At 35.8% G+C, this 26,144-nt stretch overlaps 1 protein-coding gene across 1 annotated transcript in view; it reads right to left on the reverse strand.

Annotated features, from left to right (window-relative positions):
• Positions 1-80: 80 nt before the first annotated feature.
• LOC106042970 (connector enhancer of kinase suppressor of ras 2-like) overlaps positions 81-26,144 on the reverse strand; it is a 182,855-nt gene continuing 156,791 nt past the window's right edge. Inside the window, exons 20-25 of the mRNA XM_067004835.1 lie at positions 20,984-21,055; positions 10,419-10,489; positions 9,582-9,682; positions 8,012-8,519; positions 7,451-7,650; positions 81-7,051 (exon numbers count right to left, since the gene is read on the reverse strand). Coding sequence (XP_066860936.1) covers positions 6,836-7,051; positions 7,451-7,650; positions 8,012-8,519; positions 9,582-9,682; positions 10,419-10,489; positions 20,984-21,055 — 1,168 coding nt within the window. The 3' untranslated portion in view covers positions 81-6,835. The remainder of the gene's footprint in view (positions 7,052-7,450; positions 7,651-8,011; positions 8,520-9,581; positions 9,683-10,418; positions 10,490-20,983; positions 21,056-26,144) is intronic.

Raw genomic sequence — 26,144 nt, forward strand, 5'->3', positions numbered from 1 at the left:
CCTGAGGCCTGACTTTGATTACTCTTTTTCTAATTACACTTATTACAGAACACACACGCTAAAACATCGCAAGCAGAAAATTTAAGTGCAGATAATTCAGTTTATTGAAGTCCAAATTTACAACTCAAGTTTACAACTTTTTTTTTCCCCAAAACAAAAGCTTTGTTTGAATTTAGGAAGAATAAATGTTCTTTTTAATAATGTACAGACTATATCTCTTAAATAAGTTAATATCTTTGAAAAAAGAGCAATATGTTCCTTTTTTAATGTTGCAGTGCAACTTACAACTTACACGTCTGTGCAATGTACCATGAGGTATATGCCCAGTGAGCAACACACAGTGAAGTTTTCCATTCATAAATTTTCATTGTAGACACACAAAAAGTTAACAAGTTAATTCTGTGATAGAAAAAACGCAGCCAGTTACAGTAATTCACACAGAACTCATCTGAAAAGAGGAAAAAAAAGAAACCTAACATTCACTGCCTATATAAACTATTGGATCATCTCTCAACATAGATGAGTATAAAATTAAAAATACTGTTGTGAAACTGAAGAAATACTGTATTATCCAGGGGTTGAAACCTAGTTTACCTGTATTAGTCCAGTTAGAGCAGTTACTTTTCTATCTCTGTAGCATCAGTGAGCTGAGGGACTTTACCACAGTACTGGTAGAGCATCTGCTCATAAAAGCGCTTAAGCAAGATGGTAATTGGAGAAAAGTTGCAGAATGTCGGAAACTGTGATATAACTCAGACATTTTCCCTGGCACAGACAGATGGTTCACCGTGACCTCTCAGTTCATCTCACAGTTGATTAGAAAAACAAGGCTGAAACATGGAAGATTACTAGTATTTGAAGTTTTGACACTTCAAACTTTTCAAGATGGCTCTTACTAAAAATACTTATTTTTCATAATGACATAAAACATATATTTACTTTAGAAAGAATCAACCACAACATAATTTTGTGATAAATAACAGTTCTGCCTCTAATACATATATACATACTGCTTGTAAACAAAAAATGCCCACAGGTCATGGAGTCTCCATGATTTTTATACAAGGCGCTATAGATTTTTTTTTTGTTATTGAAAACAGTCCTAGTGAAAGTTTGGTTTATAACCTCCTATTGCTACAGAAACAGTAAGAATGTTTATATTTACAAAGAAACAAAGACCATGGAGACCCCATATCATTATTTGCTAAAGACTTTAAGTTAGCGGGGTTTTCAAAATACACATTATCAGCAAGTTCAGATTTAATTAACAGTACAGGTTGAACACCATCTACTGCTTTGGTATTTCAACCCCTGAATATACAAAGACATTACTACAGCCTACTTCACAGTTTAATGCAAGTAAAGTGCAAGCCATAGTACAAGGGTGTCATACAATTTCATACATGTAAGCATTATCTAAAAAAGGCTCTCTATACAAGTTTTATTAGCTACTTTAGTAAACTAGACAGAAGTCACCTATGGCCCAGCAATTAATGGTCTTGCAAGGATATTTTCTTTGTAATACAGTATGTGTCAAATGTAAAAAGTTTATTAATACTAGTGCATTTCTCCTATATCCTAACCTGTTCCCATTTCAGATTTTTAAGTTGAAATCCTTGTTTCTCAATAAAACAGAAGTCTTAACTGGTACCTTAACTGGTAAGGTCTTACTGTTAGTTTAGCCAGTGAACAAGATTTGTTAAGACATTTGCTTTGTGGTTGCTAGTGAAAAAATGCAATAGAGCAAATATGTATAATATGGTATACTTATTTAATCTGCAGCATTCAGACAGATGCATTTACAGTTAGTAAAAAGATCTGTATTGATACCCTCACCAATGCCTGAGAATGAGTAATATTCTAGAAATGTGAGGACAGAAGCCAGCAGGTTTGACCTTTCTGGTCAAACAGCAGTTTGTTGACATATTTCTTCAGCATTGCTTTCTTTCAAATACTGCTCATACAGTGGCATTAATGCATACAGTAAAATCCCTAATTGTCACGTTAAACACTTGTAAGCGTGATAAAAATAAACATGTTTTGTTTGTCTGGCCTGCAGTAAGATGAATATGGTTCTTGAAAACAATGATGGGCAGTATCCTCCTGAAAAAATCTATACTTTTATTAAGACTAGGTCCCAGTAGTATATCAGCGCTCTCTCAAAAAAAAAAAAAAAAAAAAATTAAAAAAAGTGCCTGAGGTGCCTGTTCTATTAATAGTCAAAGTAAAGCCTCAGTAAAGGTCAACAGTAAAATTCTACAAATTTTAGTGAAGCTTAGCAATTCCCTCTGTGAAGTAACCCTTTTGAAGGTACCTTTGCTATAGTCTTCACCAAACTTTGAATTGAAGAATAATTAATTTGGCCTGGAAAGTTGTAATTGCTGATGACAGTAAAAATAAAGCTAAGTTGCCACATACATCTAGCAATTCTCTGTGACACTCATTTTTTTTCCTTGAAAAAAACAAGTGGTGCAGCAGATTTCTAGCTTGGAAGATAGCAGTCTGTGTCTGAACATTAACTGACTGATCATATTCAGAATTCCCTCCTTGGAAAAGTATCAAATCTCATTCTCCAATATAGTTTAGTAGCAATTGATTAGTTTCTCCTTATGGTGCTAAAATGTAAAGTGCTTATGACGTGTTTGAGAAAGCAGAGCTGTATCAGAAGCCGATGAAACAGTAGGGTAGTTTTTGCCAATGAAGTAAAGCAGCTTGCTTTGGGGAGGGTAAAGACCCCAGGTCTAATGCAGGCTGATATCTGTGAGGGGAAATGTACTCCTACCTGTGCTGCCCCCAAGCATGGAGCCAGTATTCTCTCAGCTTTGTTTTTATTAAAGGATTTGTACATACAGACTGATGAGAACCTCCTCCTCCTCCTTTGACTACTTCTTGTTCATAACAATTAGAGTAAGTGTCTGGAAGCTGTCACCTGAAATCTATGAAAACAAGAAAAAAGCCTCAGCTTTCTGAGGAAGTGATACAGAGATAGCTACTAAGATATTTTTTAACAATCAAAGAATTCAGTGAATACAGAATAGTGTATTAAAAAAGGAGGGGGATCAGTAGTTTCGGGGGAGCATTAATTCAGTTTTATATACCTGGTGAACTACCTTAATAATTTCAGCTGCATTGTACAGTGTTAGAGTACCTTTTGGACGAGGAGAATTTGACTTATTTGAATTTGGTGCATGGATTTTAAATACAATATCTATATTGCACTTTGCATTTCAGTTACTTCAACAAAGAGCAAAATACTAATTCATGACTATGAGAATTTCAACACAGATGAACCCATGACACTGAAAGATTTAAAAAATAATCTGACCAACAGTATGATCTCTCAATTTTTTGTCATTTACTCCTATTTCAGAAGTATGTTTTTTTTATTACTTTAGTGAACACTGAGAAATTAATATTGAGATTCCATCTGTTTTCCTTACTATTTGTGTTATTTTTGAAAAACATCTTCCTAATGATGTTTGCCACTTTCAGCTGTATCTATAAGTAGCATTTTAGAAAAGAAATAGCTGGTTTCATTGTTTACTAAGGACTACTGAACAAGCTCAGCAGGGAATTGCCATTTCTCTTGAGTTGCTATACAGTAGCATTTGAAATTCTTTTTGAAAACTATTTTAAAATTATATAAATCTGTTTAATATGAAAGCACAGATCATCTGGGTTTGAAATGAAAGGCAAGTTTAAATTTCTTTATGAATATAGAAAATTTAATCCATTTAATTCTGTGTCTATCTATCACTGCTTGCACATACAGTATGAACTGGTTTATAAATGGATTCTATAATTTACCGTTCTGCTTGTTTCACTGCATAATATTTCTCCCACACTGTATGAAGGATAGCATTACAAATAGTGAAATACATCTTTTAGAGATCTTCTAGGGAAAAAAAATTGGACAAATTCCCTCTATTAATGCTTCTGCTATTCAGTTGTCCAGTAACTACAATGTTCACATAGTAGATACATTTAAATTGAGTTTTACATTTTGCATGAATACACAACTCCAATCTTGGTGAAACCTGTGGTGACAAATTGTCCTCTATTTCCTGTATGTTTTTTATTATCTCAGGTGCTTAGAAGATTAAGTGTATGCTTAATATTCAAGCAAAACAGGTACAATGTGATCCTGGTCCACTCTGATGCATGCATTTAAGGAGCCATTGTCTTCAGTGATTCTTAATTACATAGTCAATTTGCTAAAGCAGGTAAAATATGCCTTCATGTTGTATGTTCTATCCAAATGTTGTGATGTATTTGTTACAATCATGCTGTGACTCAACTGCTTGTGTGATGTAAAGAACTCAAAACAGCTGTCAAGTAATAATACATCCTTACTCTAATGCCTTTTCCTGTTATAGGCTACTACTGCATCCACTCTGGTTCCAATAAATGCCAGTGGAAATGAGAATAAACCAAATCTGAGTTGTGTTTCTCCAGCTGCTGTATTGGGTCTACATCACAAAGTTTGGCAGCAGACAGGCTGCACGGGTGACCTTTATGAGAACAGAGCAGGGGCTGCCCTCACGTCAGACAGAGAGAGCCCTTTCTAGTCAGCTCAGAAATGGACCCTCCCTTGATCAAAGATGAACCCACCAGCCAAGCTGGCGCTGCCTCTGTCATTAGTACTTAAGAAAGGATGAAATTGCTGCGCAGCAGCTGTGAGAGAGAGAACTGAGAAAAATATAAGAGAAACAGCTCTGCAGACACCAATACAAAAGGAGGAGGAGGATGGGGATATTCTCAAGGTGCCAGAGCAGAGATTCCCCTGCAGCCCGTGGAGAGGACCATGGTGAAGCAGGCTGTCCCTCTGCAGCCCGCAGAGGACTGCACTGGAGCAGCAGGTGGATATGCCCTGAAGGAGGCTGCAGCCTGAGGGCAGCCTGAGAGCAGGAGGTCTGGCAGGAACTGGGGACTGTGAGGGACCTGTGCTGGAGCGGTGTGCTCCTGAAGGACTGCACCCCATAGAAAGGACCCGTGCTGGAGGAGTTCTGGAAGAACTGCAGCCTGTGGGAAGGACCCACACTGGAAGCTCACTAAGGACTGTATCCTGTGGGAGTTACACCATGCTGGAGCAGGGGAATATAGTGTGAGGAGGAAGGAGTGGCATAGATGGAGTGTTACGGACTGACCACATCCCCGTGCTGCACAGAATTGGAAGAGATGCAAGAGTCAGGAAGGAAGGAAGGAGTGAAGTTGAGCCTAGGTAGAAGGAAGTCAGTGTGGGTGATTTTAGCTTTGTCTTTGTTTCTCATTAACCTTCTCTATTTTTAATCAACAACAACAAAAAAATAATTTTCCACAAGCTGAGTCTGTTTTTGGCTTTGTGAATACTTAAATCTCTTCCTGGATACTAGGACTCTGAGATAATATTTTTGCCCATATTATATTGAATTGTATGAATTTTTCAATTCTTGACATATGAGATACAATTAGGTTTATATTGTAAAAAATTATCAGTGAATACCTGTGTTTAAGTCAGATGATATTAACTGAATTCACAACTCCTTTGTTGTGCTTTCTAGAAATATTCTAGCAAGCACAAAGAAAATTGTGAATGTGTGTTGGAAAATTAAGTTCAGTAACATTCAGAGCAATCTTTTTTTTTTATTTTTTCAAGAATACAAGTATTTTCTCCAAAATCTGATTCTTAGAAATCATTCTCATCCAGGCAAGGAAGTGAAATACATGACGTGATGTGCGTGTCTTCTCAAATCCAATCAATACAGATTGGTTTTCTAGTGATGTACTGAATAACTTCACTCACTTGCTGATGTACTACTAACAGTTAAAAATTATTGCCGGACATGATATAATTTTGAATAACTTACTTAGCTCTATATGCCAGTCTATTACAGAACTTAATTGATTAGTTCAGGATTATTTTTTTTTACTAAATTCTCACCCTTGAAGCATCAGAACTTTTTTGAATTTTGTGACTCACATGCGTCACTTAAATTCACAGTGAAGAAAGTATGAAAACCTGCAGTATGTGCCATATTCAGTGCAGACGTTTTTCTTCCACCATGAAATATTTCAAATTATGTTAAAATCAGCATAAGTTGCAGCATTAGTGAACAACCGACATAGTTCTACTCATATCTTAACTTCTCTGTGCCACACCTGCTCGCTTATTTTCATTCATTTTAAAGGCAGGCACAGTACTTTACAAACACAGTATCTAATGGCATGTACAGTATGCCCATAGGGCCAGATTGGGATCTATTTGCTAGATGTACAGTGTACATTTTAAGGCACACTATAGGGATTGAGTTTACTTTTTGATAACTCTGTCCTTTTATTTGCAAAGATGGTCACTACCTGGAAATGTAGAAAAATAATCGTTCATCTCTAAGAGCATCCAATGTATTTGTGTTTTTATTTTGCATTTTTCTCAAGAAAAATGTGTGAAAATGTTAACTTCAGGGCATTTAGAAAGTAAATATCAACTACTGTGTTACATTTTATATACATAGATATGTGTTTATGTATATCTAAATATATAAAATGATTGTAGGAGCTCATACTAGAAGCTTAGTTTCAGTACAGTACTTTAAATACACTGGTGTTTGTTTTCAGTTACACTTCTGCACTGCTTCTTTCTAATGCAGAGCTTGATACGGACACCGGTTGATAATAGCAAACAAAAAATTTGTAAAGAATATTATTGTCTTATCATGCAATGTAGTAGGCATCCTGTGGCACTATTCTCTTATCCAACTTATTTACAGTACTGCTGAGTACATTACTTATAAATATTACAGTGTTTGTCTTATTGGATTTTTCACGGCACCCAGCAGTTATTCATGATACAGTCCTGTCACACGTGAGTTTCAATGAATGAATGTGTATGTGTCAGCATTGGTGCTGAGGTTGCAAGTTCAGAGGCTCCATTTTGTGATTTCAAAGCAGCACTGTACTCACAAATGTCCAGGAAAAACTCATAGTTCTTTAGTTTCCAATCTTTAAACTTCTTTGATGTTAAGTTGGGATCATCCAGCAGGCTGTTGATAACTGTGAGGTCCCCTTCCTTTGCCTATCAAATTCCAGAAAGACACAGTACATGTAAAAATGAAACGTATGCCACTCTTTGTATCTTGGCATTTTATTTCTTCTTTCATTTCAATGCAAAGTGCTAGGCAAACTACTATTCAAACTACGCTTGAATTTTTTACCTATACTCAGGAACTACTACAGCTTAAACTGTCCGACAGCTCATTCCTTGGCACTTTCTATAACAGGCCTCGAAAGAGCAACAAGTAATGTTTGGTTGGTTTATTTTGGCTTTGTTTTGTTTTGAGGCCAGAACACCTTTGCTCTGAAGAAGCGTTTGTTCTAAAGCTACAAAGAAAGCCTCATCCATGGGAGAACACTAAGAGATGATACTTTTACAAGTTTATATTGCTCATACACAATATGAATGATAAAGCCTTACTTTTAAAGTGCTCTTGAGTACTCTGATGTGGTGAAGCTTCTCATTGATAACTGGATCATTACATCGCTTTACAAAAGACTTGCGGAACTCCTGCTTGGTGGAAGGGCGCTGCTCTCCAAAAGCTGACAGACTAGCTTGTTCCAGAGACTTGTACAGCTCTTGCAGACCATCTGAATTTTCTCCAATTTCTTTTAAGTTTTCTGAGAGAAAATAAAGAAACCTAAGAACAAATCCAGCAACTCAGACAAAGCTTCTAAAAACAGCAAACAATACTGCAAATTAGTGCATAAAAACAGCAAATAATTCTGCAAATTACTGCATAAAATAACTTATAACACGGTCTTCCCATTTTCGTTTTGATGAAACAATAACATTTTGATCAGCCATAAAGCTATATTCTTAAGCACTACATCTGAGCATTTTAAATGCAAAGTCCTGAGTAGCAACTGAAGAATTTGCCAAAATATAACTTTGCTAAGCAAAAATCTTGCTGAGAATAATGGCAGTACTGCTTTGGTTTTCAATGCAGTAAGGAGAATCAGAATATCTCCGAAAGCTTACCTTCTACGCAAAAACTATTATGCCTTCTAATAGGAATTTTCTCTTCCAGCTTGTCGTCTGTTCCTTCTATGGACTTCAGACGCCCCTTACCCCTGACATCTCTGTTTCGTGGAAGGCTTTGACTACGTTGCTTCTGTGGCCTGCTGTGAGAGCTATGTCCTCTCTGACATTCCGCCAAGGGGAAAGGCCCATCCTGTTCATAATTATGACGTCTTTGTACTGGTAATGTTGCTTGTTTTCGTCTGTCTGGTGACATTCCAGGCCGGCCACTCATGTATTCCGGATCAGGAGGAACAGTTTGGAGAAAATGGAGCCCTGAACTGGTTAATGGAGTCTCTATCAGATCCTGCCATGAGCGTCTTTCTCGGTAGGGAGGTCTGCATCCTGACGAGTGTGTGCTTCCTGCTACATCTTGTCGAGAATCTTCGGCAGAGGAATGAGAATATGTTGATTCACTTGAAAAGTGTCGTCCATGTTTGGTTTCAGGGAATGGACTTGTAGAAGTCACCTGAAAAGAAACAAAAGTATCTGACTATAAGACAAGGTTTAAAACAGACCCAAGAAAATCACTATAGTGTAGAACATTACACAATACATATTAATAAAATGGACTTATATGTGTGTTTTGATATGTCATAATATGAACCTTTGTAAACAATATAATTAACAGTGAAATCTTTTATGCAAGTGCTATGTTTTAACCACTCCCTATTCTTGTTTTGCACATTCTCTGCCCATGAGCAACTACTGCTGGAAAGAACTGCTGGAAAACAAAGGTTTCCTGAAGAGAAGTCCAGTTTACGCTCAGTCCAGCAGTGTGCTGTGAAGACATGAAAGCCCCCAAAAGAAACCATAATTGGATTTCCTTTTTTTTTTTTTTTTTGTGATAAACATCAGCCAAACAAGAAAAAAACTTCAGCACCCAGGAAGATTTTTGAATTTTGGGGGACTGCTGAGCTCATCAAATCATTTTAATTCTGCTGGGTCTGTGTATCATTTTAATTCAAAAACAAAGAGAAAGGCAAAAAAGTGAAAAAACAGAAAGGGAGAGGCTTAACCTGTATCCTGGTTGATAAAACAGCATCACATGGGTGAAAATCAGTCTGAACTTCACCCATGTGATGCTGTTGCCTCAGTCACTCTTTCTTTGGTTCTGGTTGTGTGAGGGTCGTGTCATTCACGTTGAAGAAAAATCTGAAAGAAAAATAGAGAACAGTCCTATCTGTGCTTAGAAACAGATTAAACATCACAGTCTATGTTCTGTATGTTAGAAATGGTATTTGATACTAGAACCTGTTTGTATACAAAATATTTTTATCTCATTTATCGAAACTTTTCCCTATACAATATAGTAGAAGTATTTTATTTTTTTTATCAGCTTCTTAACATCTTATGACACTACCAGAAAACATTCAGTTCTTAGATCACAAGGAACAGCACTAATTTCATTCTTACAATGAGATCCGTCTTTGTTCTGCCTTTATAACTAAATTTTCTAAACCAAGCAAAATGCAAATCAAGGCACACATTGTTTGGTGACCTACTGTCAAATGCAGCATTTATAACTCACTGAGGGTGTTCGGTGATAGGAGTCACACAGTGCTGAAGAACCTTCCTGCTTCAGGGTTAAAGAGCCATCAACATCATCCTGGTCGCTTTCACTCCAGTAATCTGCTAACAAAGCATTCTGGGTTTCAGTCATGTGCTTTTCCACAAGAAAGCGGTTCCCACGTTTTCAGAACATTACTAACTTGCAAGGGTAAACATTTCAGTCACTTAGGTGGCTTGGCAGTTATTAAAGAGCAGACTTTGTGAAAACGTCTTGTACTTAGATACACAGGTATGAAGAACCTTTGAATGTTTTAGGATAGTGTTACGGAAAGCAGATTAGATACCTAACTCCCAGTGTACAATAAAAAAGCAGCTTCTGGTCACAGAAGGAAATTTCCTTCTAGGTGCCAAACTACAGCTGAGACTAAACACTTAATACACCATTGCCTAATAATCCTGGCCATGACAAAAAAGGCAAGGCTGGCACCCGAGCTCAGCAGATGAAGAATGGATCTAAAACACTTGTTGACCTGTGACCGTGATGTCTTCACTTGCTCTAGAGTGACGAGCATACCTGATGGCTCTGCTCTGGGAGGTCATGCATCAGCCTGGACTTGGAATTCTATACATCATTTGTTTTTAATATTTCTTAAAATTACTATTCTGGATTTTATTTGTTGGTGGCACTACTAAATCTAGTTCTTCAAGGATAGATGTTCTTATGACAATCTGTGTTTTAAAAGACACAGCACACATGCTAATAAAGAAGTCAGTTATGACATCTCCAGCTTCAACCAAATAGTGAACAGGTGTACTCTCTGCTTTCTTCTCCTGCTTATCATCTCTGAAACATTACCTTCATCTGGATGAATGTCCTTGTCATCAGGTGTGTAACCAATTGCTGCAAGACCCAGACGATTCATCCACCTAATAGAACAAAAGAAAATGAGGAAGAGGGATACTTAAAAGCAACATCTAGTGTAAACATGAAGCCATACCGATTTCTTATTCTGTAGAAAAGTCAGAAGTAACTGTTAGCCCAAAAACTGAACACTGTTCAGGCTGTTAAAATCATGATTCAGATGTATTCAGTGGTTAATAATTCCAAGTGAAGGTTGTTACAGTTCATGTAGAGTGCAGATGTGGACTTCTGTTCATATCTGCTGGAGCAAATTTGCCTAGTGGAGTATCAGACTCATTATGTTTTATTCTGCTGCCTAGAAAACTGAAGAATTAAGTCATAAGCAAAATGTGAAACATACATGCTAATATGCTAGCTTTGGCAATGGCTTAACATGAGCACGTACATAGAATCTTTTGTGTAATACAGAGAACGTCCAACTCTGTCTCCACCTGAAGTAGAATAAAATCCTCTCTAATCTTCATCTGCAACCTATTTGTGTGGAATGGTTTCCTGAGACATTGTGTAAAAGAATATACTACATTTATTCTGATAGCTACTTCAAGAACTCTCCTGAAAATGCTACCAAAATACTATAAAATCAACTAGAATGATGATGGTAACTGTATGAAAACCTATGCTAGGAAATAAGTTGTATTAAGTTTACACGCTTAAAAAGCTGAAACAAACTATGACGGTATACCACTAGCTATTTGCTAATCTAGATTTATGACAATGGTGATATAAATATTAAGGCTTGTCATGCAAAATCAAAATTCTTTTACTTTGATTTTTTTTTTCAATACAGAATCTTAGGTTTCTAAAACAAGACTTAGTAAATTGAAGGTGCTTCAATATTTGTACTGTACATTGGATGTTCTAGTTTCTATTTTGTCCCCAAATAAATTCACTTGTTCAAAAATAAGTTTTTTCCACTAGAAGAATATTAAAGCTTATTTTTAGGAAAGTTCTTTTAAAGTTTTTCTTTACCTAACATGACTGGATGTTCACAAAGAAATATAATGAAATAAAAAAGGCCTATTTATCGACATCCGTAATGACAGGGATGTATTCTTAAGTATTACCTAATTATTTATTACGCCATTAATTTTCTAGTATACTTCACGTTAGTGATTTCTGGAAGCAGCTCTGTTTTCTTTCTAACAATGCAACACTAAATCAGTATCATGACAAAAACACCTTTCACAGACTTCTCAGGAAAGTTGTTAGTAAACAACACGTACTCTACCTTAAGGGCTTTTTTTTTTTTTTTTTTTTTTCCAGATTTAAACAAGAAAGCTATTCAGTGTACTTAGAACAAAATAAGCTTCTAAGGGCATTTGTGAATGTATTATTTGTCTAATAGCATAGTATATGAACGATAGTGTACACGTCAAGGAGACAGAAAATGAAGGAAGAGCGAACTCCACTGAAAATAGAACACAGTTCAGCATGGATTCATCTAGTGGTCTAAGCAATGCTGTGCCACTGCTCAGAGCAACGGTCTTCATCTGTAATATTGGATATATCACTGACTCATTGTACAGCCCTCAGCAAATCATTCTACATATCTTACGCCTTACAGAAGTATCCAAAGTGGATAACAACATTTACTTCTTACAGGGAATTGTTATAAGGATTAACTCAATCACAAAACTATGAAAATACAAAGAACTGTACTGTAATGTTATTTGCCTTTCAGCATTAAAACAGAAGTCCTCAAATTGGAAATAAAAATTAAAAGTGATTATTTTTCACAAATATCAACCACAGGCTTAGAACTGCTAAGAGAGATACTGCTTGCATCAACATGCCAATAACTCATCTTTATCACGAAGGAAGTAAATTTCAAATGGATTAACGGGTTTACTGAAAAGCTAATTTTCTACAGTGCTCACCAGCATAATTTTGTTCAAGAAAGGGCGTGCTGATCACTTGACATCTGCTCCTTTTTAAAGGCATGCTATTTATTGAAGTAATTGAAACGACATCATACCTTTGCTCAGTATTAAGCATTGATATTTACTATTTTTCAACAGCTATTCCTGAATTTCTAAACTCATTAGCATTGGAGGAAAATAGTTTTAGTCATACTTTCCCATATGCCTTTGGCAATTAAGCAGAATACCTCAGTGACTTAAACTACAGTTCTGCTTCAGCACCAGTGATAAACTAGGACTCTACCATCTTCAGACTCAAAGCAAACTCAGCCATTTTGGTGGTCAGTGCACTGAAATTTATGTTGTCTTAAATTTCTTGCCTATTTTATGTTGTTGCTCGTTGTTAGTTGTTGCTCATTGTTGATATTAACCTTCAAAAGAACATGGATTTTTCTTAGACAGAGTATCAGCTTTACTCGTATGGCCTCAATGTCCAAATCTGGAATTAGCAGAAGGTAACCTGCCTTCTACAAGACTGCTTGTTTTTTTTTTTTCCTTTTTCTTTTTCCCTTCAGAAAGCAAGAAGATCCCCAGTATAGTTACAAGTACATTCTTACCTCATTTACCACAATTTAGAGTTAGCTCTTTGTCAAGCCAATGAAAAGGATATCTGATGACATTCACTGGCTTATAATGATAAAATCTCTTCTGATAAAAGAAAAAGAATCTCAATCTTAGATTTTGTATTTTTTACGAAAAGCATGGGTGAATGTTTTTGAGGTTAATCAGGAATTATAGAAGTGCTGAGATTACAGATCCTTTTCTGACAGTTATCACAGGAGGAAATGCAAACTCAAATCAAAAGGAAAGCTGTGTAAACCTGATGAATTTGCCTGATGAGCAAACTACTTTCTTTTCTATTAAAGAAAACAGACTGGCAAAGTTACAAAAAAGTTCTCTCTGGAAAGCTTGGAACTCAGCCTCCCGGTTCAGAAATTTGTGGTGAATGCCTTGTAGGCTAACGTCAGGTTTCAGAAAGGCAAAGGGAGCTGCGTGGCAAAAGTAGACTCTTTAAGGGATAGATAACAATGTTGTAATGGAAGGCCATGCAATGCAAGACTATGTGCTATACCTGTCAAGCACCTACAGCAAAGAAACACCTATTATTTATATTTATTTATTTATTTATTTTTATTTTTTACCTTAGCAAACCAAATGGAGGGAATTGTAAGCCTCAGGAAAAGTCATGTAAACACATGGCTAAGTTTTGTATTTTGTCTCAATGGCTTAAATTCTAAATAAATCAGATTTTGTCTTAATTAATTCTGTTGATTACAAATAGGCACTGTTGGCATTCCTTCAGGATAAAATAGAGCTGCATGGTAGGAAGCTAAGTTAAATTTACTGAGATAATTCTGGTTAGTACCAGGGGATTACAGCCCAAGGTCTGTTCTGCGAGTCTGATTCTACCCTACGGCCTGGAAAGGGATGTTTACTGAGGGCAGCCTTGAACTAAGTAGCTGTGACAATCATCAAAACTTGATACTGAAGAGTGAGTCACGCTTGAAATGCCCTGAATTGTCAGGAGTCAGCAACACGTTCTCTTACTGATCCTTTAATAAAAAACACTGGAAAAAATGGGCCAAACAAGCAGGGAAACGTTTTCATACAGCATCGGCATCCCAGAATACTATATTAAAAAACAACAACAACATGCAGTCACTCATTGTACAAATGCAGTTAGGAATCTTGTAGATTCCTAAAAAAAGCTGAAAGAGCTATCAGTATGACGCAGTTGCACAAAATGTTAATGCCTGTATTTACAATAAAGGAGAGTAATTATCTGCTTTTTGAACCCCTCTTCAACCACTTGGCTATTTCTGTCTAACAGTTGAGAAAAAAATGACACAAGTGAAAAGATGCCTTTGATAATCTCTCTCTCTCTCTTTTTTTTGTTTTTTTTTTTTTTTAAAGAAATGTGTACAAGGCAGTTAATTTTAGGGTTATAGTTAAAACTGCTCCATAATTCCATGGAGAACAGGTCAGGAAGTAGTGAGTTGCTGTGATTCAAATAATACCCTCAATGTTGTATACACTTTTTGCAAAGGCAAGAAACTAATTCAGGTGAAAAAGTAAATAATGGATATATCCTGAAAACATTTAAATTCAAGAAATAGTCCCTTCACTTTAACTATTTCTTTTTATTAAATATTCCCTTAAAATGAAACCAATGAAACACCAAGACATTAATGCACACAATAAATAAATACACAGTTATATATTTAAAACCCACTTCCTAGATTTCTCACCTCTTTCATCAATTAATACTTGTAAGTCATCCCAGGTTTGTTGTAAATGTTTCAGAGTAGGAATATATCTTTGTTTTTGAGACTGCATCTACACTACAGGTTATTTGGCTAAAAGAAAAAACAGAACTGAAATGGAAGTTAAATGTGACTTAATCAAGTTATCTTTAAGTTTATTAAAATATAGATTCCCTTGAACCATCTATTTCATACATACAATTTATTTAGTGCAATTTGTATTTAATTTCAGGTTATAAACTTTGTATTATAACCTCTTACATCACTGAGATAATTGGATTCCAGAGTTCACTGCAAAATTCTTTTCAATACAGAATTATATTTTAAAATCAATTTTGTATTTCATATGCTGGCTTCTTCCTGACCAGCCTTTCTTAATTGACATCTGAAAAATCAATATGTTTCCCTTTTAGGTTCATGGGGTACATTATTTTCACTATTGCTAAGGCTGTGTGGGTAATGCACTCATTTAACAGACTAAAAGTTCCTGTAATAGGTATGGCTAAAATGATTCCTTTATTTTTCTCAACAAAAATGAAGCCCAAACACATAACCGATGCCTCACATCAAAATATAACACTGAACAGTCTTCTCAATGAGCTCATCTCTCCAAATATGTCAAATCTCAGCAGCCTGTATTTTTACTATTTTATTTGTCACAGTTGCTGGAATTTGCTAGGTAAAATCATTGAAGGGATAAACTGTAAGTTCTCTCTTATTTGATAATTTGACATGACTCTGTTGATCTTGTTTCATGCATTGTCTTCTTAGATTTGTCAGGCTGGAAAAAATATGAAAAAAGCCCTAGACACTCTAAGACTTGACAAGTGAACCATAGCAATTTATGTCCTCTTTGCGTGTGCACCTAATTCATGCACCTAATGGGAATTTGTTTTATTTTTTTATTTTTTGTAATCTTCACTCTCTCAACTGAATGCACAACTAGGCCTTTGTAGTCTGAAGTCTGTGTTGTTTGGTTTGCTTGGTTTTTGTTTTGTTTTGTTTGGGGGAGGGAAGAACTTTGGTGGTTTTGTTGCTGTTTTTTTCCTGGTGGATGATAGACAATAAAGTTCACAACCCCTGTAGAAAATAAACTATGCTTCCAGTAATAAATGAAATAGCATCTTATACAAATACAATTGTGTAACACAGAGAATATACACACAATAACTTTATGACAGACTATGATTTCAAATAAAACCCTAAGGAAATCTACCAGAACTGTCACAGAAACTCACTCAACTGGAACTCCTTTAGCTAAATTGCAAATACATTTCCAAACACATTTGTAGCAGCTCTAACGCTGTCTCGGCAAAACAAAAGGAGTAGTCATTGCTAAGTCAGGGTTGGACTGCCCCACTGATACCCAAAGGAATTAATTAAGAAGACAGTAAGATATTTTCTTCATTAGTGAAATGCAGCTACATAATGCAGCCCTGTCCTATCGATTTACCAAATTGGCTAATTCACCAGAGTTTCTGGCTATCCATGCACAGGCAAATACTATTAGCTGCCTGCATCTGCCACTTCCTTTACTAACTATGACATTGGATATGCTCCAGCATGCGCAGCCACGTTGTGTTCAATTCTACCTTTCTAATTTTGCCATAGTACAGGTAAGGAATGGAAATCTGTAAAAATCCAAGCCCTGATTTCTTGACTTCTAATACGTTATGCAATTTTACTCAGTTATACAAGCTTTTATCCTAGTAATAATGACTGGCCCAGAAAAGCTTTGGAGAGTCTCAGTGGAAGGGCACTCCTTAGGAAAGATTCTTCAAGGCCAGGGATGGGCTTTGAGCAATCTGGTCTAGTGGGAGGCATCCCTGCCCACAGCAAGGGGGTTGGCACTACATGATCTGTAAGGTCTCTGCCAACCCATTCTAGGATCCTTTATGAGCAAGAGAGCTGCGTTTCTTATGGCCTGAAAAGGTATGGGTGGAGTCTGAGGGTTTGGAGGTGGGGGTGGAGTTTTTTTTTTTAAGGACAATTTACTTCTGAAATTGTGTAATTTTATTCCCACACACTCTTAGAGAAATCAGATGAAACAGGCTACACAATACAGTTAAAGGCCCAATTTATGTATTTATAAACACTATTTCTATTATTAGAAAAAACATTTTTTGCAGTGTTAACTTAGTATGTCCAATATAAGATTATAATGTGACTGGAATGGATCTTCATTCACCACTGAGAGGTTCAGTGCTGTTCTCAAAAAATCTGCTCTTTTAAATGCAGACGAACTGTTTGACTCCCTGAACAACTATATCAATTCACAGTGGTATTATTTCCAGCAGAATTTGATTAAGTTAATTCTGTAATTTAAGCTAGTACAGAAAGCCAATGTAAATCCTAGCTCCTGTGCATTAGGAATAAATTCACACATGAATGCTAATTTGGATTGTGTATTGGATAATTGCAATCGTGTATTGCATACACCTTTAAAATCCTCCAATGTAATGCTATAAGCCAATGGTTCTCTAACTGTATTAGGGGGAAATGGTAGTTCACCAATCTATGGAAAGTAGTCCGTAGATGGTCGAAAGGAGGAGTTACGTGGCTAGCCAAAAAAAAGGAGACTTTGAAGACTTGCAGCTCTGTCCCAGCACTTCCTAGTGCAGCATTTTCCCCAGGCTGAGCACTGTAGCTGTAACTGCTGACTCCCACATGCATCATGGTTTCATCCAGCCCCTGGGGCCTGCAGCTAATTCTCATCAGAAAAATGTTTTATTTGTGCTGCAACTTATGTGCTTCTATGTGAGCACAATAGGTTAGAGGATTGCAGTGGCCTTAGGAGTGACTGTATCTTTCCTGAGTTTGAAAAAAGTTTATAGGAAACTTAAAAAAGAAGGGGAAGAGCCGCTGTTCCTGTTAACTTATATATTTGTAGGCTTAAATTCAGGGATTTCTGCTTGAAAAATACCTTTCACATTCCCCAGACTTGCTTTCTTATTGCTTTTCATTCGGTTAGAGTCTGGAGAGTAAATAATCTTTAATAACATACTCAGTGCAGTTTCCTGAAGAACTGTTAAATTCGGACAGGCAGATCTGACTGGGTTAGGTTTCTGCTCACTTGCCCAGCAACTCTTGTTTAAGACCAGCAGCGTCTAACAGGGGCATATGTCTGGATTTTTTACTTGCCAAGATCTTTTCTTAGGTTTTAGTTTACTTGTAAGGCAAGATTAAAAGTAATTTAAAACTGTAATACTAACCTACCATATGAGCTGGCAAAGATGTGTCAAGGAGACTAACATGCCCCAAATTTAAGTAAAACAGATGAATGTACTTCAGTAATAAACAGGATGGTTTAGGAAAGCCTTGGCTAACTTGCTTGTTACATACATAATGTAAAAATAAACAGGATATGAACCCTGAAATTTGCTTATATCCAATAGCAATTGAATTCAAAATACTCCAACCTTCAAGCAGTTTCTTTTTAAGAGAAATATGATATTACAAACTTTCATATCTTTACCTGGAAAATATTGGAAACAACCCCTACAAAATCAATCTATCATCATTTTAGGTTTCAGTGGGTAGGAGATATTGGTTATATATTTGAACGAATGCCAAAGATTTATGGGAATTATTAAAATCATTAAGTTAACCCAGTTATTCAAATGAAGCGTGATAAAATTATTCAGCCTATAACAGGAGCTTTTTTTTTTCTTTATTTAACATTTGGAGTCTATGATGAGATTGCAAATGAACTGCACACTTCAATCACAAGAAATTTTTAAATAAGGTAGATATTGTAAAACGACTGAATATTAAATTCAGTGCTAATTTCCTTAGAAGTATTAAAGCCATAAACAGGTAATACATGGTCTGGTAATAGATGAAGCACTTCTGTTAAATAAGGCATTTAACAAGCTTGGAATACCACATGACCATGGCAAGCAAAATATGAGTTCATCAATTTCATTATTAATTCATTTCTAAGAACACAGCTATGCTCATGTCGACCTGAGAAAACAGCATGAGCATTAATTTTGCAAAGCAAAGTCTGTCTGCAACATGCTACACAGCAGGCAAAATTCAGCAGCAACAGAATAACACTATCTGCTACACGCAAATCAATTACTACCCATCGGTGCCTAGCACTTTCAAAAGCAGTGTATTAAAGTGTTAAAAACATTACAATATTCTGGAGTGTAAAAAAAACCAACCTAGTAAACAATGAATCTTAAGTCAGAAATTAAATAAAAACATCTGTTAAAACAAAAGGTGGTGGTAAATACTGTTGAAGAAAGGGTAAACATTCTCCACACCATGAATGAAGAAATGCTCTTTCTCAACTTCATATTAAATTGCCTTTACTTTTCAGTGTAACCGTGGAAAATCCAGTTGAATTTTTTGGTGACAGCAGAAGTATAAGATACAACAGAGAGAGAGCATTTGCCATATTTCCTTAGATTACATGGTTAGCAATTTGGTGGAAAGGTAGCGATTTAGTGATTTGTGAAATTAGTATTTTAGGTGCATTTTTCATCGATGAATCTTGCTTGCTCATTTCAAATTTCAGACAGGATATATCTGGGACAAGGAATTCCAGGAAGTATGTGAAGGCTGCAGGGGATGCAGAGGGATTTCACAGAGGTAGCATTGTAATCCATCATTTGGGTTGCTGAGTGAATTACAATTACTCCACAGGAAAAGCACTTCTGATGGAAAAATACTGCAGAAAAGAGTTCAAGGGGAACTTTACCCTTCTTTGTCCTCTCTCATGGGAAACAGACGCAAAAAGTCAGAAAAAATGCGCTAGTAAATTCCAAACTAATGTGGCAGTATATGAAAACAGATCCTGGCACCTTTTCAACTGTTACGCTCCACAACAACTGTAAACTGTCATAAAGACAGTTTCCTTGTCTCCCTAGTGTAAGAAAATCAATGGATGTTTTACTGAATGTACATCAAGACTTCCTGGTTTTCCTTGAGTCAGAACATTTTATGGTATAACAGAGAGAGAGGATCAATGGCATTTCAACAAATCATAGCTATCAAAGTAGCTAAAATTAATGTAGAAACCATGCATATTTAAAAATAGCTGAAGATCCTTACTTCAGTTTTGTACAAAACAAATCTCAGCTAGATTACATAACTGAACAATAAAACAATGTTAACATTGGTTAAAAAAAAAATATTTTGCAAATTTTCATCCTAAAAGTGATATAGCTAGCAGTGATACAGTGGGATACTCCTGAGAACTGAACCTCATCATCATCATCGTCAGTGGATGATGAACTGGTGTGAACTGTTTCAATACAGCTAATCGTATACATCAATACAGTTTAAAAATAGCCTCTCAACATTATTGTTCCAAAGAAAAAAATCCAGCTGTATCCTGAAGGTGATTCAATCTAAGTTTTCAAACAGAAAGAATTAACTAAATCTCAAAGTTTTGGTGGTATATGCAATGAAAGATTTAAGTCTTCAAAGTAGGGCAACATTGTCCCATGTGTCCTTGCTTTTTACCACAGCTTTGAATAAACAAATTCCTAAAGTAACAGGAGGAGGTAGAACATTTGACTCTGCATTTGATCCTCAAAGGCACCTTCCCACCTTTATCTAACCTCTGTCTTCATCACTGAATCACAGAATAGAAGCACAGAGTAATTCAGGTTGGAAGAGATCTCAGGAGGTCATCTGTTCCCACAGCCTACCCACTGCAGGGCCAACTTTAATTTTGGATCAGGTTGTTCAGGGCCCTGAATGCCCTCCCAGCACAACCAAGGACATATAACTAAGCACAGCAACACCACCAGTAGAACTTTGCTAGCCTTGATAGAAGAGTGATAGAATGGATCACATTTATGTATTTATTTAAAAGTATTCTGTCATGAAAAACAAATGCACCTCATTAGTTCAGTCCCATTTCTGTTTAAAAAATATTTCAAATTGCTTGTCATTGGTTTTAGGTGTTATGTTCCTGTGGATTACCATTACAGCCAATTTAAAACTATCTAATCCCGTCATGTGGGTATACTCTCAGTATGAGCTTTGGTATGCCTGTATTGTTTGTATATACCAGAAACACTTAGCCCATGACATTAATAATGAACATAGATGTGACCAGCACAACTGACTTCCCTAACATGCCTTTGTGGAATTGTGCCATGTGACATGACAAAAAAATTCCAGCAAACAAAATAAACCACGCAATGTAATGCTGTATGTACTAAAGTCAGTGGAGAACTAGAGTGGGCTGTATTGAGATCACTGTCAGCATTACATCATGCTTAGGAGCATATTTCTATGTGAGACTGAATATTAGTTTATATTATTGGAGTATCGTGATAAAGAACATGTAACTTACCTATTCATTTCTTCAAGACAGTCTGTTGCAAAGTAGAAACTCTTTATTTTGGGGTGACATGCTTTGAAGGCACTAGAAAATAAACACAAAGATGAAACAACAATCTTTATTTCAAACAGCTTGTCTACAGGCACAAAAGACTGACAGACAGACCTGCTCTAATAATTCTTCAGCATGTTACAGGTCTAAAGGGCATTTTGAATGCTCAGTTTGAGTCTCTTGCTGAATAAACTTACCAATGGATTCCTACTGATCTGTTTACTGATGCTGATGTTATACATTAAAAACTTTTTATGTCAATCTGAAAATCTTCATGAATAAATTTAAGTACATATTAGTCGTATCCCAAACATAAACTATTCTAAAGAACTAAGAGTTTGATCCCACCACCTCTTCGCACATATTTGTAGGACTGTGGTTTGTGTTCTACTCAAAGAAATATAAAGGATGGCCAACTTGCTCTAACTTTCTCATATCTTTACTGTAACTTCAGATTTATTACTGAAGATATATGTGAATTTATCCAAAATTTTATTTTACATTAATAAAGAAGGAAGAGAAGGAATATAAAGATAAATGACCAGCTGGTAATTGCATTCAACTGGAGACAGCATTAAAAATGCAGCATTTTCAAATTTTCTTTACTGAGTCATATGACTCTAAGACCTCTGAAATGAATATTTCCCAATTTAGATGTATTTTTAAAAATTCCTAATTACAGTCTTCATGCAATCTATGCTTAACTGAAAGTTCTAGGGAATATTAGTGGCAGGTTTACTTTGGAAGCTGATAACAATAAAAAAGTTCCTTAAAAAGTCTTCATCTAAGTAGTAGCTTCTAACTCCAGCAATTGCTTTGTCAAGTTACTCTAAAATCAACTGTATTCCAGGTACTTTTCATCTTAATCTATTAATCTCTACTGTATTTTTTCTCTGATCAACATGAGTCAATAATAGTTAACAGTTCTTCATCTGCCATCTAGCAACAGAGTTGACATTATTTAGACTAAACCCTTATGTTTATTGTTGCATTATAATTTATGGTCAATTATATGTATTTCACGATTTTTTATTGCACAGTCCATTGTCACAGCTAGTTTTGGGTTTAAAAGACAGATTTTTTTTTTTTTTTGCCATTTGCTGATTTCCACTCTATGCAGAGGTTAATTTACAGAGTGAAGTTCTTTGAAAAGTGCTAGTTAAATTATAAATCACTGAAGTAGTTCCAAAAGCATATTGCAACAGGTTTAAATTAATTTATGCACTCTTTTACTTGTGTAACTAGCACAGTATTAGTAGTATGCTGCACTACTGACAGCACTGACCTGTGGTACTGAATACCAGCACGACGGAAAGTAGCTGTTAGACTGACATTGTTCTCTGCACAGCTAACATACCTTCTCCTTTCTCAAAGGTCAATTCCTTCACCACTCCTCTGGTCAGTGCAATTCAATTCCATACAGCTGATTTCATGAGATAAATTCTGATTTTCACTTTAGGCTGGCTATATACAGAAACCATTACATTGCTGAACGGAGTACATGCATGGGATAATCAAGCTCACATGTTACAGCATGAGCAATTGCAGTTCATAGAAAAGCATTAATGAAAAGCATTTTTATATTGTGTAATTCCTAAGCTCTCTCCCCTCAGCTGAGCATTTATTTGAAAACTACTAACAACAGTAATCATATTTCTTATGATTTTTTTTGTGTGAATATAATTAAAAGGAGTATCAAAGAAACTACAGACTCAGACCAATAAAGAGTATTATTTTATTAGTTGGCAACTGTTAAAAACCAACAAGTATCATTTGTAGAATTTAAGTTAAAATACTGACATTTATACAGTAATTACTAGATGTAAGAATTAGATTAGGAATCATTACGTGTGGCATTAAGAAAAACATGTAATGCATTTTTTCCACTATTAATAGCTTAAATGCAAATGATTATTATTTTTTTTAATGACTATGATATATTCCAGTTTTCAGAAACAAGAAATGAAGGCTGAAGAAGCTTCACTTGGGCACACCTACTTTCTTATACGTATTGGTAATACAAATGCATACAGTAACAGACTTTCCTAACAAAAGTTCTACAGAATAATGAGATAGCAGAGTTGTGTTTCTCTGTAGCTTCCATGAAATTAGACATATATTAAAAGGGTAAGTTTACCTTTGCACTGAGGATCATCATAAAACATCTTACATCCATAAAAAGAAGATGTAAGAAACATTTAAGTATTGTTTTAGCATCTGGAAATTGATAATTTCAGCTGCAGATCTTAATCTTACTAGCTGCGTCTTCTGATTAAAAGCATGTCCTAAGACCTTTATTATAAGAATATGATATTCTATTGAAGTAAAAAGGTCATCAAAACAGACAGTCTTCACTAGTTAATACCAGCTGGCAAGAAATAAGCAAGCAAAAAAGGCTGGATGTTCTTGCATGTACTGTAAATACTAATACAGAATTTTGAAACAACAGACAGTTTGTATTTTGGCAAATGAAAATAGCGAATACAGGGGAAATCCCTGAATAGGAAGGAAATTTTTTTGATGCCCACTAGATGGCATACACTTGCTAATTATATGTACTGAATTTTAAGATTTTAATGCAAGAGATTTTGATCTAAGCATCGTATCTTCTTTTATGGGTATATTATTTTCCCTGATGTCAGTACTCTTTTCAGTTGGTTGGAAACTCTATGCAACATCTCCAGCTTCTAGTCTTCCATGTGACCAACCATCTCCCAGCCCTGAGATTTAAGAATTGGCTTGAATTGGAGAGGACTATGTAGTGGATCTAGAGATTCTAATCCTCTTGATTAATCCTGTTAGAATATCACATGATGGAGTTTCTGCTTGTAAACAGGATTATTTTCCTAGACAGGAAATTTACGTACATAAAAGCATTAAGATGCCAGTAATAGAGTTTCAAAGTTCACCTTTTAATAGTCAGAATATGTCCGATAAACAGACCTTAAATTTGCGCTCTAATATGCTCATATACTGTGATACAATCTGTAATTATGTATTTGAATGCTACATTCTCACAGGAACTCTTCCTCAGTTAAGGTGCAGAATGAACTTGCTTGTAATCTATATCATGATTATACAACAGGTAAGTCTACTTTCTGTAGGACTCCTGTTTTAGTTGTTACAGAAATTGTGAATGTGTCATAAAATAGAGACAGAACAAGAATTGTTTCAAGGATAAATCAGCTACATGCTGCAGTTCTTCCTGCTTATGTAAAGGAGTTCTCATGTACTCCAAGACACAGCAGCAGACTTAATAATCAGTCACTATATAAATGTTCCTTAAGGTCTTTTTGCTTGATATATTGAAATTTACTTACATGGTGAGTATATGTGCAATAATATATTGTACTGTTATTTATTTATGTACTCTGAAGAAAAACGGGTCTTTATTTTTATTAAATGGGTATCCCAGATCTGCGGATACCTTTAAGTATTTTGCAGTTCTGTTTCTGAGCTGCAAAACGCAAGAATAAATCCATCTTCACTTTCCAGAAGTGTCACAAAGATTATTAATAGAGAAGCTTTTAGATACAATAGCATTAAGAACTGCAGAGAAGTCTCCAGGGAAATAATTTTATATGTGTAAATAAAAATGAATAATGCGGAAGAATGATACACATAATTTTACCTTTGACTTGTTTTGGAGCATTCCAAACTGGATGCTGTTTGGTTTGCTGTCTACAAAGTCTGTCAGGCCCATTTCAGAAGAGCTGCTCCCCAGCCAGTCAGCTCCCAGCAGGGGCTTGGCTCATTCACAAGGGCAGAACTTTGCATTGTCCCTGATGAACTTCAGAAGGCCCTTGGTCAGCCCATACACCCGGACTGCGTAGATCCTCCTGAATGGCAGCCCTGCCCTTGAGTGTGTCCCCAGTTTGCTGTCATCTAAGCCGCTAATGTGGGACCAGGAGTGTATTTCAATTTTTAGGAATGCTACTCTGAGAACAACATCCTAAATCTTCATTCAGAAGAAGATTCAAGCGTTTCCTAAAAGCAATGGAAAGTTTTGCAGTGTGAAAGCAAGTAACTGCCTCTAGCAGGGACAAGGTCATTCTACATCCAAATATAGCCTGGAGAGTTAAACCAGTCTGAGATAATGCCATGATTCATTTAATAATCAGGGTACCTTCATTAAATGCATTAATGAAGCAAATCATCAAACCGTACAGAATAATGCATTCAATGACTATAAATTCTTGTCAAAGCTTTTTTAACACTATTTCAGTCAACGTATCCTATGAACATCAGTAACAGTCCCACTATAAAACAGCATTTCCCATCTGACAGAACACTGGAAAACAGAAGTCTAAAAATCTAAAAATAAAAGACGTTATTCTAGTAAGACTTAAAATTCCTTTGTTCAATAAGGTAAGTCTTCTGTTTGGAACATTTCACATTGATGTCTCTGAAAATAGGAAAACTAATGTGATTTTGCTGGACTACTTTTATGCACTAAGATACTAAGTGCTCTTTGAGACAATTTTAATTTACATAAAAACATACGGACCTACCAATTAGAAAAAAAAAAAAGAAAGCAAGCATTAGGCGTCTTTCCCCACCCTTATTAACTGTCAAGATAACTGCTTTACTAACTTTTGCACTGGTGTTAAAATTGACTCACTCATACAGAAGTAAGAACCCAATCAGACTAATATTTTCAGATTTCAAGCTTGCAACGACTTCCAATGCCTGCAGAAAACCCACTATTAAATGACAAATATATCCTAAAGTGGAAAGAAGAGAGAACAGATCCTGTAAAATCTGTCTTTCACTAGTCCTCTTTAAAATGAGGCAAGAAAATCCTAGCTGAAATGTTTCTTGTAGTCTAGCAGAGAGAAGAATGAAGTGTGAGTTAGAGCTTTTCCAGACTATGTTTGTTCAGAATGGGTCACCACCACCTTATTTGTAAACGGAATGCGGAAGAATCAGACCATAGAAAGTTGTTGCTAGGCTCACAAAGATCATTAGCCTTTCAGTGGAATCAGGCAATATCAGTCATGCTCAGTCCTGTCCTTGGTAAGACAACGTAGAAGAGAATCGATATGCGCACCTATAGAGGCTGTAGAGCAGAGCTGTAACACAAGCAGGGCCCTCCATTCACATATGCTTGATATACTGAAAT

The sequence above is a fragment of the Anser cygnoides genome, chromosome 13 (genome assembly GCF_040182565.1).
Source record: "Anser cygnoides isolate HZ-2024a breed goose chromosome 13, Taihu_goose_T2T_genome, whole genome shotgun sequence".
NCBI lineage: Eukaryota > Metazoa > Chordata > Aves > Anseriformes > Anatidae > Anser > Anser cygnoides.